This window comes from Micropterus salmoides, unplaced genomic scaffold, assembly GCF_014851395.1.
Source record: "Micropterus salmoides isolate LMB-PRFRI ecotype aquatic unplaced genomic scaffold, ASM1485139v1 Ms_hic_scaffold_18, whole genome shotgun sequence".
Taxonomy (NCBI): Eukaryota; Metazoa; Chordata; class Actinopteri; order Centrarchiformes; family Centrarchidae; genus Micropterus; species Micropterus salmoides.
Genome location: NW_024040928.1, coordinates 32,372,530 through 32,385,127, shown reverse-complemented (window position 1 = coordinate 32,385,127; position 12,598 = coordinate 32,372,530). Strand labels below are relative to the sequence as shown.

Here is a 12,598-nt window from a genome sequence, read left to right as displayed (position 1 = left end):
GAGAGTTCTTCTCTGAAGTCCAGATGTACTGATTTTCTCTGTGAGAGCTCAGGCAGCTCAAATCTTTTCTTCACGCTGTGTAAAAGAACAGAAATAAAGAGCAGTTAAAGCTCCTTCTCCCAAAGCGGGAATTGAACCCAGGGCACCTGCGTACAATGCAGGACTCTTGACCTCTTCGCTACCTGGGAGAACACATCAGCAGCATCTTGTTCCACCTCAACATTATGAGACCAGCAGCTCAGACAGCTTAACAACAGGATCCCTATAAAGTAAAGGACAGAAAGTCCATCCATCCAAAGCTTCCTCTCCAGACTGACGAAGGTGAAGTTTCTGCAGGTTCCTCCCTCAGTCTGATCTTCTTCCTCTCTCTGGTTGCTCATCTTAAACAGCGCTGAAGATGGTCCAGTGGGGAAGCACGCCGCCCGGACACCCGGAGACGTGGGATCAAAGCTCAGCTCAAGGTACGTGACAAACCTTCAAACTACACTCCAAAAAATCAAACCAATCCTTGCGATCATTTCTCGTTTCGAATTTCCGCTGCGTTCATTTCTCGCCGTGAATTTCCGCTGCGTTCATTTCTCAACGTGAATTTCCGCTGCGTTCATTTCTCAACGTGAATTTCCGCCATTGTTCATCTGCAACAGACCTTCAAGGGAACAAACAGCAGGTAAGTCAAGGTGGGGTCGAGCTAGCTGGCTTGATAAAAGCCAGCTAGTGAGATGTGTTTTTTGGATGAATTATCTTTACTCAAAAAAGTAAGTAAGAAAGAAACAGGTGGTTTGAGATTTATTTAGAAGTGATTTCAAAACCAAACCAACTGTAAAACCAGGAAAACAAAAGAGTTCCACCTCAACATTATGAGACCAGCAGCTCAGCAGCAAATTACCCACTGACATCCTCGCGGTTCACTTGCAAAGGCCATAAGCACATAATAGGCATCGGTATGAAGCCACAAGCCTTTTTCTCTCAAAATGCCAACATCTTCCTCAATAGAGGATAAGATTTTTAGATTTAAACGTTAATTGAAAGGTAACCCACAGCCGTCTTCTTATTTTGAAAACTTGCAACATCTACATGTTTGGAGTGTGGACTCATGCCATATATTCTCGTGCTAAGCTACTAAAAATACCAAAGTAACAGCTGAAAAGCTAAATCGTAACAGCAAATGCAGTTTTACATGGACAAGAGAAATTGTGACCACCTTTAGCCGTCTGCTTCTGTGGCTCAGTTGGTAGCACGGCAGGCTTTGAGACAATTTTGTTGCGCAACAGGTTGTGAGTTCGGTCCCCAGATTGGGCTACTTTAAACTTGCCACATCTTCAAACTCGCACACACCTGTATGGTGTTTGAGCATAATCGCTTCCAACATGGTCAGTTTACCCATTTGGCAGATGCTTTTATGCGCAGCGTCTTAAAAGCATCAACAAAGTAAGTTTAGGGCCACATGTGAAAAATTCTGTCATTATGTAACTCACAATTCTCACTGCGTCTGTAGTCAGAATACTGTATATTAACTGTCTCTCTAAATGTAATTGTTGTTTACAGCTCTGCGCTGTTAGTTGGATCTACTTCAAACGAAACCTCTGATCCAGGACAGCCATTTGGACTCTTTGTAAAGTTTTTCCCTGCAGGTAGGTGAAGGTGAAGCTGAGTCCTCTCTTTGTGACCTCGGCAGTGAGGGTAGAACTATTGGAAGCACTGTTGTTCAACCCGACACTAAACTGTTTGTGTGTGGCTTCCTGGTGCCAGTTGACCCTGACCTCTTCACTACCTGGGAGAATTCAATGAGGTTGGGGGTTCAGATCCTGTATTGATCTCTTGGTCTGGAAGAATTTCTCTTCCATCATCCTGACTAACTCATGTTTCATTATGTTCTTATTTTTCACGTCTCCAATTTTGAACACCTGGACTGAGGATTACAAAAGTGATGTTGCTGTCTCGACACAAAGAGAGAGGTTCTACATGATTTACAAAGTTTTACCAAATAAATAAACAAATAAAAGAAATGTGGTTTGAGTTCAAATTGTGTGAACCTGCTCGGCTGAAATTCTGAATTTCATTGTAAAACAAAGGTCACGATGAGTTTCTGCTCATTAAATCGTCGTATTAACTGTTTTTAAGTACCAACTTTATTTTACGTTTATTTTGACACCGGTTTTTGACCGGAAGTGCTTTATTTTGTGTTCCGCGCTGCGTCCGGCTTGACGCGGCGGCAGTCTGTGCGGAAGTTCTTTCATCCTGCAGGAGGAGAAGAAGAAGAAGAGGCTCCTTCGTCTCAACTTTCCGCCCGAACACAACAACAAACCTCCGCAGAGGAAACTTCCCGAGCCCCGCACTCTCCGCACTCTCCGCACCCTCCGCACAGCTCCTCCGCCGGCCTCCGGGACCCACGGTGAGTCGACGGGTTTCTGTCCGGCTCTCGGAGCCGCCTGGCCGGGAGAAGTAGAGAAAGATCCCCGCGGCCTGCTGCTCTCGGTGCTAGCAGAATGCGGGTGGCAGTGCGGGGGTGGCGGGACTGTTTGCGGGAGAGATAGCGCTGTAGCCGTGAAGCTAGCAGCATTTATAACTGCTACGTCCGGTGTGGGTTTTCACAATAAACGAAATCGGAGTTTCACGAGTAAGAAGACGCTTAAAATGAACGCGCACGCCTTATTCGTGTTGTCACGTTAAACAAACGTAAACTTTATTCACTTTGTGTTTGTGTAAACAGTCCGTACATCCCTCCTTCCGTCTGCCCACCACTTGTCGGTTTATTGCCTTTTTATTTTGAAAAGCCACCCGCAGTGGCTTCCGGCCTGATGGATGCTAGCCGCTGTTAGCTTGCCGAAGCTAACCGCCGCAGAGCTGTAATCTCCATTTTAGCTCGTCGGTGTGTCGGAGCTCCGGCTGCTTTCCGCTGTCACCGCCTCACACCGCGCGCTGTCGGCTCTCTCGGCGCGGGTTTCTCGGCGTTTGACAGCCGGGTGACTGCGGGAATGTCCCCCCGCATGGCCGCGGGGACGGTGCGGGGGCGGGCGGGGAGTTACAGTAAGCTGTGAGTCTTAGCTTACGGGTTCTGGTGCTCATTCACAAACACTACGAGTTTCACGCAGTAATCTGCTGTCACCCGTTCATCAGGGAACATTCAGGTTCTCATCAGACCTCCTCACAGCACGTGCGCTAACAGACCCACAGAGGGGCCCGGGGCCCCATGTGCTGTCAGATTATATATATACAGAGAGAGAAGAACTACACGCAGGTAAAGTCTCTTTAACAGGTAAAAGAAGCTTCAGACAGTATTTTCCTTATTTAACGCTCATTAAACACAGATTTTCCCTTCTGGTTATTTTATCTATGAATGTGTTTAATACAATATGACTTTACGCTCTGTTATAATAACTAGTTTGTGGTTGTGGCACTTTAACAGCGTTCCCTCTGAGATGTCGGACAGATATCAGCAGGTCAGTGGTTCTCAAACCGGGGGGGACGACTTGTTAACTGGAACGCCGTCATGTCGACGTCAATCCCAGCTGCGACCCCTGAGGTCAAAGGAACGCCGCGTTCGCAGAACCTACAGTTGCGTGAATAGCTCGACTCTTCTGTCAACCTGAATCTAGTTTTATTCCAGTGATGTTAACGAGCGATAAAAGTGAAATTCACTTTTGCCGGGGCTTAAACTTTTTTTGGTTTCTGACGGGGTGCGTGACAGGAAAAGTTTGAGAACCGTCATCGTGCTCTAGATAATACATAAGAGGTGTTATTCAGCTTTTTGGCTTTTGCCCTCTACTTTATTGAGTTATAGCTCTTTTTTTGTGCTGTAACAGGTTTGCAAAGCGAAAAAGCCCAAAGTCCGTGTTGCCAAGCCGGTCGGCAACACGGACGGCTGAACCCGAGCTGTTTACCGGCTTCTCGTTGACCCGCCCTTCTCTGCTTCTGACGTGCAGTACGTGTTCTGGTAGAACCTCTAAATAAGATGAGGAACCTGAAAATGAGCAGAATATCACTTCTTTAACACGTCTGTGCAGCACTTTCAGAACGTGAAGGTTTCAGACCTCAGAGAAAGTTGAACCTGCTGACAACAAGCAGAGAAGTGGGCTGTGTGATCCCAGTCCACTTTCTCCCAGGTAACATCAGCATGAGTAAATGGCGTCAGTTAGCTTAGCATTAGCCCTGTTCCCCTCTGATTATAAACTGTATGGACTCTAAAACACTCAGGAGGACTTTATGCTCGGACTGAAGGACTAAAGCTCAGGGTCGGGTGTCCTTTCAATGTTATAGATTCAGACTCCAGGTTTTGAATCCGGTTCTTGTAGGTTCTGGTTCCTTCACCACAGATCTCCCTCCTCCTCCTCGCTCCTCCTCCCCTTCATGGCTAAAGTGAAAGGAGTCTCTGTCCTAGAGCGGCGTCTCTGGGGCTCATCTGTAGCCATCGTCTGTTTCCCTCCAGTATAAAAGTCGGCTCACCTGTGTTCTGTACCTGAGGCGTTGCTGCTGTTAGCGTTAGCTGGATCTGGGAGAGCGCGACACGTTGAACACGGTGAAGCGTTCCTTCAGATTCACGCCGCGTTGAAAGAAACGCTTCGTCACGTCGGAGCCGCTTCCTCCCTCGCGCCGAACCTCCTGACTGCAGCTGATGCAGTTTGCTGTGGCGTTCTCTTTGAGGTCACGTTAGGTCGGCGTAGCAGCTCCTGGCAGATAAAGCTGCTTGCACACTGCTCCGTGCCCAACGAACACCAACATCCTCAACTTTAGAGACTTTAGTTGCCTACTTTTTCTTATTTAAGTCAGAAGGTCGAGGCAGCGGTCACTTTTTGGAAAACTACCTGTTACTGGGTGTATTGGCCCTTTAAAGGACTGGCTGAGCTGCAATCAGCCGTAACTCAAATATAACGCCCACAACTAACATCAGTTCATTTTGAAAACCGTTGAACCACATGTAGTGAGGTGGAATCAGTTTTGTGCAACACTGCGCAGGCTGTATGGGCTATTTAAAGGCAACTGGTAATAAAGAACGATTGAGCAATACTGCATTTTTAAACTGGTTGTGAAAGGACTGGATTGGTCGGCACAGAGGAAGAAAAATTAATGTCATAAGGATAATTTCAAGAGAGACATTTCCTTTATTTTATTTATAGTCTAACGCAGCTGTGAATCATGTTCATTAAAGAGTCTGTTTTCCAAATAACAAGCATATTAAACACAAGCCTGCCAAACTCAAATATCATCGGCAACAACAGGCTGATTTTTTTGCTTGTAATAACATTGTGTGAGCCCTGATTTCTGTAAACTGCAAACACTTCAACTGTCCGTTACAAGAAACGTTTCACAAAGACAGACCTTTGTTACCACGGACATACAGTGATGCCTGTTCGCACGTTATGACCGAGATAAAAGCAGCTGTAGATGTAGAGATACTGGGCGTCACAGCTTTAACACGTTCCTGCGGAGGGCCATCAGCTTTCGTCTGAGGATCAGTTTTTCTGCCCGGCACCTGCGCATGTTCTGCGCGCTGACGTTCTGCGTGCGATGTTGATTGGTCATCGAAGATTTTGATAAAATATTTTCGTTGACGACCTTTTAATCCATGACTTAATCGTAACATATATTACAAGAGAGAACCTAGATTACGCTGTAAACAAACGAGTCATTACAGATTTCCACTGAGGAAAAATAAAACAAAGGAACACAAAAAGACTAAAATGTGACTGTAACACTGTCCAGGTGCCGACACCTGATCCACTCAGCAAGGTTATTAGTGGAGCTGATCCCAGAACAGACGAATCAGTGCATCCCTGTAGAGGCAGATGTAACGAGTGACTGTGTGTGGTTTAACAGTTCACACGTGGTTTTTGTTGTCGGCAGGATGTCACACACAAACACAGTCATTCATCTTTCTCCTTCGTCGGCTCATAATGTAGTTTCAGTGTTTGAGTGACGTTATGTTGTGTAATGAGAATATAAAGACTGATCGTGTTCTGTAACTGGTGTAATTTACTTATTCTGATATCTGTAAAAGTTTAACTTCATTTTTCTGAGTGAAACTGAAACACAAACTCAACTTTACAACTTTACAACAAACTTCAGACAGAAACACTAAAACAGATTTAAACGGATCCAGAACAGCCAATAAATGCAAAATAACCCCAAACAGCTAATTAACTAATGATCCAGTCTGAAAAGCCCCCAAAACTCTCACGTCTGGTCTTGATGAGTCATAGCAGGACAGAGCCGTTTCTGCCTCGCCGAGCGCAGCCAACCAAACGTTATGAAATACTCTGCAGCGCTATGAAAGCCGACCACAGAGAAACCTCACAGCAGGAAGAATGCAGCTGTTTCATCTCTCTGTTCATGTCTTCCTCTGTCTGCAGGGCGATGGCGAGGCCGAGCCACAGCGATCATGTCCTCCAGCAGCTCAACAACCAGCGGGAGTGGGGCTTCCTGTGCGACTGCCTCATCGCCATCGGTGACATCTACTTCAGGGCGCACAAGGCCGTCCTAGCGGCCTGCAGCTCCTACTTCAGGATGATGTTCATCCGGGACCAGCAAGGGACGGGCCGTCTGGACCTCAGCAACATGCAGATCAGTGCCGAGTGCTTCGACCTCATCCTGCAGCTCATGTACCTTGGACGCATCGTCGTGGGGAGCTACGAGTTTGAGGAGCTCAAGGCCTCCATGGCGTACCTTCAGATGTACTACATCCCGGACTCGCTGGAGGATCTCAGGGACATCAGGAGCTCCAACCTCACACCGTCCTCCTCCGCCTCCTCGTCCAGTTCCTCCACAGGAGCCGCCGCCGGGAAGATGATGTTTGGAGTCCGCATGTTCGAGCAGCAGAGGCCTGCTGCACCGGAAGCGGAGCATTTACCAAAAGCTGTCAACAGCACCGCGGGGCGCCCAGCTGTTCCAGTGACCATCAGCAGACCGGTGGTGGTGGAGGAGGTGGTGAACACGCCTTTGATAGTGGCACCCCCGGTGGTGGACGGAGGAGTCGAGCAGCCGTGTGATTTGAGAAAGAGGTCCAGCGGCAGGAGTTCGACTCTCAAAGACCGTCCTCGGTTTGGCCGCACCTACACCTGCGACGACTGTGGCTTCGTCTTCAGCTGCGAGAAGCTTTTAATTGAACACATTCTGACCTGCACCAACCGCAAGGCCTTTCATCCGGCAAGAGGTAACGTTGAAGGTGACAACGACTCCAGTAAAGCAGAGAGCTCCGCCTCCGAGAGCACAGAGGAACACAGGGTCATCTGTAAAGGTGAGGACGACTGGCCCGAGGCCAAGGCCGACTCTGACCTCCCCGTCAGGTCAGCAGCTGGACCAGAAGGGGAGCCCGGATCGGCCAGGAGTGTCTCCATCAAGACGGAACCAGAAGAAGGCACATTCCCTGAGATAGAGGTGGTCCGGGTCGGTGAACACAGTGCCAGAGACTGTAGCGCACTGTTCAGTGACGCCACGCTTAAAGACTTGCGTAGGGAGAAAACCGGTTCAGGCCGGGAACCAGAGCCCGGCGTCTCAGGTATGGATAACAGCAGGGAGCCTTTCGAAGGCCACATGTCCAGCAGTGAAGATTCGGGAATCCCTGCGAAGCTTCGTAAGGTCAAAGACGAGAAGCTGGACGCCGACTGTGCCCCCTGTGAACTCTGTGGTGCTCTGTTAACAGAGGAGGACAAGTCAGCCCACTATCTGTCCAACCACATGGGCCATATATGCGCCTGCGGGAGGTGTGGCCAGGTGCTGATCAAAGGCCGCCAGCTCCAGGAGCACGCGGAGCGCTGCGGCGAATCCCAAGGCGGCGACTCGGATTCCCACGGGGAGGACGAGGCGTCCCTGCTGGAGGAGCCCCACGGGATGGAAGAGGGCCTGCTGGAGGCGGCCGACCTAGCCTGCTCTCACTGCGGCCTGCTGTTCCAGAACGAGAGCCTGGCGCTGGAGCACGCCTTGTCCTGCCACGACCAGGAGCTGTTCCGCCCGGTGCTGCTGGAAGAGAGCAGTGAACCGGACCACCGCCGCAAACACTTCTGCAGCATCTGTGGCAAGGGCTTCTATCAGCGCTGCCACCTGCGGGAGCACTACACCGTCCATACCAAGGAGAAGCAGTTCACCTGCCAGACCTGCGGGAAGCAGTTCCTGCGGGAGCGCCAGCTCAGGCTGCACACCGACATGCACAAAGGCATGGCCCGCTACGTGTGTCCGGTCTGCGACCAGGGAACCTTCCTCAAACACGACCACGTCCGCCACATGATCTCCCACCTGTCGGCCGGGGAAACCATCTGCCAGGTGTGTTTCCAGATCTTCCCCGGGGGAGAACAGCTGGAGAAGCACATGGACGTCCACCTGTACATCTGCGGCGTCTGTGGAGAGAAGTTCCGCCTCCGTAAAGACATGAGGAGCCACTATAACTCCAAGCACACCAAGAGACTATAGGAACTTTCCAAACCGTCCTCTGCATTTATACTAGTTTGTTACTAAAAGCCATAAATGTGAGAACAAATGTATGCACTTGAACACCAAAAAGACTTTAACCTGCACTTTTAAACTATATGCATAACCTAAACGGGCGTTCACACTGCGAGCAGCGGGGCTGATGATTGGTCGCTCTGTCATGACTCTGATGGCACCTGTGCAGCTTTTTACTCTGTGTCGATGAAAAGACGTTAAGCAGACGGGCGTCTCAGCTTACTTTCAGGATATGATGAGATGTTTCTCCCCAGCACCTGATGATAAAAGTCAGAATCAACTCGTGTCGCTGAAACAATCACATTAGGCGGAGAACCATCAAGTTTGGAAACCTTAACTGTCCTCACTGTTCATACGAAGCTAGATGTGTGTTATTATTTAGAATATTTATAAAGAAGCTGGATTTTTATATAAAAGATGATATATAAACATGATATTTGCATTTTAGCTCATTTGGAGCATCAGACAGGAACAGGGGTCCATCTTTAGGTCCCCGAGTCCAAAAACCCAAAGAAGTAAAACTGAGATTGAGACAAAACATAATGAGCAGATCCTCACACTGGAGAATTTAATGTTCTGTTGAGTAACTAAGTAACTAGTTAAAGAGCAACTCGCATTCGCACTAAAACGTACCAAAGTCAAGTCTGGATTTAAGAGACTTTAAGTTTTTATTTTCTGTTGGTGTTTCTCGACTGGTCTCCAGCCCACGGCTCTACGGGCCTGTCGAGGAAACTCCCACCGTGCCTCTCCACCTGTTTGGTTCATGATTGTGTTGCTCACAGTGTGAACGCACGGGAAGACCGGCAGTGAACTCCAAAAGAAGTCAAAACCGGTGCGACCGAAAACACTGCTGATCGATGGGGCCCCCTTTTGTGTCCAGAGGGAGGCGCTTCAGAGTCGGAATAACCGGGGAGGGGAGTCAGTCCGCTTTGTTGCTACGTAGGTATTTTGGTGCTTAACGTTAAACACTGTTGGTGGAAAATATTATTATTATAAATAATGAATATAAAATTGACAATAACATATGAAACAATGAATGGGTTCGGTCTGGTGATGCCGGTCCAAAGGTGGCGTACCTCTGAGGCGCCCAGTTGGGTTTCTTTTTGGAGCGACCGGTCTGTGAAGCGGCTGTCGGCATGTCAGAGGGCTGCGAGGCCTCAAAGTGTTCGAGCTTTGACGTCAACTCGTTTCCCAGGATACCAGCGTCCCTGAAGACGAAACACGGCGAGTTTTTTTTAATGTTGTAGTTAGTGAAAGACTGCGTTCTGTTTTATGAGTTTGATCGCACACTGATACTCATCTTCCCTTCTCCTTCAGACTTTTTTCGGCTTTGCGTTCACTGCGTCACGATGATATCATGCTCTGTGATTGGTGCCTTTACTGTAACAGTGGTTCGTCGTCTCGTTTTCCTTTCTGTCTTTTCTGCAGAGATGCATGCTGGGGGATGGACAGGCACAAGTACGGACCCCCCTGTTTCAAAGTGAATATTTAAACATTAGATTGTGAAAAGGTTGAAACACAAAACACTAGAAGTGGTCCGCTCTGGAACCGTGTGCTGGACTGGACTTTAAGGGCCTTTCCAAGCCTGCGCTGTTAAGTCCGGTTGAATCGGACTCTGGTTCCTTTTCCTCCTCGGTACGATTCGTTGGGGCAGATTTAAAAAGCAAGCGTACTCAGGTGTGGACCAAAGCAGACCCTTTAGAGGACGTAGTCTTATCCGGTCACAAAATAATTCTGGAACGTGATCTGACCTCGATCTGACTTTCTACAAGTCGAACAAATCCATAGCCAGGTGTGCTTTGCATCCTGGGATGTGAAATCAACAGCTGCTAGCAGCTAACGGGAGCACGACTCTCAGTCGGACTGGGACTGACCATGACCACGCAGCCTTGTTGATCTTGGGGCTGATAGAAGCTTGATTTCTCTCTCGACACATCTAACCAATGAGAGGAGTGAACGTTCCCACTCGGCCTTTAGTGGTGCGTTCTCATACAAACACGAGTTTACCAACTCTGAAGCTCCGATTCAGACCGGAGCAGCTGTTGGTTTTCAAACTTCACAGGTCTTCTGTCTGGGGAAGAACGGCGGCTTCTGTTGCCTTATGAGTCAGGAAAATGTGTTTCACTGTGCTTGTGTTCTGGCTGCTAAGGCCATTACTCTAAACAAGACCACAGCACGTGTGTTTAGAACCAAGCCATTTCAGAAACGTCTAAACCAGCTGTGATGGAGTACCATCACTACGGCTGTAAAATGATAGATAAATCTACCTTGTAAATCAGCTCTGGACCAGCTGAAACCACATCAGAACTAACCTAAACCATTTCCAAACCACTTCAGAACTAGGACAAAGTATTTCAACACCAACCAAAACCAATTCAGAACCGACCACACCAGTCTGCAACCAGTACAAACCAGTTCCAGACAGGTATTCCAGAACTAATATAATTCAGTATGAGAAATCTCCCTAAACCAGTTCAAATCCAGGTCCAAAGCAACCAAAACCAGTTCTGAAGCAGCATAAACCACTGAAACCAAACATTCGGATCCACCTTAAACCACGACTGAAACATCCTGACCAGTTCAGAACAAAACCAAGTGAACATTAGCTAGCTGAAAGATCATTGCAAACCAGTCCTGAACCAGCTGAAACCACTTCAGAACCAACGGAGACCAGTTCTGTCCGTCCTCGGTTAGTCGGACAATCGGCGCTTTGATGGGGACGCCGCTGTTTTTCTCTGTTGCATTTACAATCAGTTAATTTAATTCACTGGACCTGGAGAGAAACCAGCTGTGTTCACATGCGGCTGTGATGCACGGCGAATCAAACTAAACCAGTTTAGTGAAATGGCACTTTGATCCGAGTCGGGTCGCTTTATCAAGATCTCAGATATCTGCTGCGTCAGGAACTCGACCTGCAATTGGCGGTTTAGCTGCTGGTGGACAGAAACGCGGGGTCGATGGTGTCGGCACTTGTTTCAGACCCGTCAGGTGACGTTTGTTCTGGTCTTTGTGCGTTCAGGTGGTTTTGTTTTTCTCACTGATGTTCAGTTTGTGGAGTTTTTAAAGGATGCCGCTCTGATCTCTGAAAATAAACACAAGCCTTTCTTAAGCTCTTAATAAACCAAGTGAATTCAGTTTGTGGAGAAATGTTTTAGTGTGTTTGTGCTTTGTTTTACATAAGTTTATAGCAAAGGCGCCTGGAGTTTCCTTCCTTTTCCTGACGGTCAGCCATCAGTCAAACTACACGAGGATGAAAATAAACATTTAAATTTCTTCAAAATAAAATCTTACCAAACTGATTTAAAGGACAATATTGGTATTTTTAAACCTGAGCCCTGCCCGAAGTCTCTCTGAAATCTGGTGAGAGGCGAGTTGTTGCAGGAAGACTCCGGTGGAAACGAGGGAGTTTGTGGTACTTGTTTTGTTCTTAGAGGAGCTGCTAGCAAGACTTTATTTTGTTACTCAACAAAGTCCTCTCTACAGCTCTGACTCTAGTTTCCGCCGTGTCTTCCTGCAACATCTCGCCTCTCGTGAGATTCTGAGCAAGAACTGCCCTTTAGCGAGACTTCAGTTTCCTGTTAAAAGCAAAGGTGTCAGACACCTGGGGTAACGGCCTGAGCCGGCAGAAAGCAGCACTCACTGTGGATGGATCATTTAATCAGTTTACTTCAACCTAAAACCCCAGAGACCATCCGCTCATTTAGTTTCATTTTGAATCTTATGCATGGGTGACGTTAACGGAGTGTGAACTTATTGATATAATAATTATTATTAGTGTGTCGTCGTTATTCCAGCTGCTCTCCTGCAGCTCGCTGTTTGTCCACGTGGGGGAGCCGTAGCATAAACTGTTAAACAGCATGTGTTTCATAACTTGACATCCTGCCCTGAACTGGTGACCCAAATATAAACCAAGATGAAGCCCCGCCCACCTAAAGTGCTCAAACCCCATGATTGGATGATGCTGCTGTCACTCCCACAGTGATTGACAGCTCTGTTGATGCAAAGACACTAAATAACTAAATCTGAGCGATTTTCTTTTAAATTACACACATGAAGGTTAAAGGATTATTTTCTTTAAAATGTCAAGCTAATCAATAATACATGTAAATATTTTTATTAATGTGAATATTTGACAGGTCTTTAAAGTCTGCTAACAGCATAGAAA

The 12,598-nt window shown here is 47.7% G+C and overlaps 1 protein-coding gene across 4 annotated transcripts; it reads left to right on the top strand.

The window, feature by feature from the left end:
* The first annotated feature begins 2,193 nt into the window (after positions 1–2,193).
* Positions 2,194–11,581, top strand: zbtb1 (zinc finger and BTB domain containing 1). Of its 4 annotated transcripts, none has more exons than XM_038727599.1 (2): positions 2,194–2,392; positions 6,348–11,581. In XM_038727599.1, exon 2 carries the CDS (start codon positions 6,352–6,354, stop codon positions 8,398–8,400), a length of 2,049 nt encoding a protein of 682 aa, XP_038583527.1. In that variant the 5' UTR covers positions 2,194–2,392; positions 6,348–6,351; the 3' UTR covers positions 8,401–11,581. The 4 variants fall into 4 exon arrangements, with proteins under 4 accessions (XP_038583527.1, XP_038583528.1, XP_038583529.1 ...); XM_038727600.1 differs by lacking the exon at positions 2,194–2,392 and adding an exon at positions 2,818–3,238; XM_038727601.1 differs by lacking the exon at positions 2,194–2,392 and adding an exon at positions 2,818–3,256.
* The last annotated feature ends 1,017 nt before the right edge of the window (positions 11,582–12,598 follow it).

Coding starts and splice junctions, on each gene's coding strand:
- zbtb1 (XM_038727599.1), top strand. CDS start 6,352: ATGGCGAGGCCGAGCCACAGCGATCATGTCCTCCAGCAGCTCAACAAC.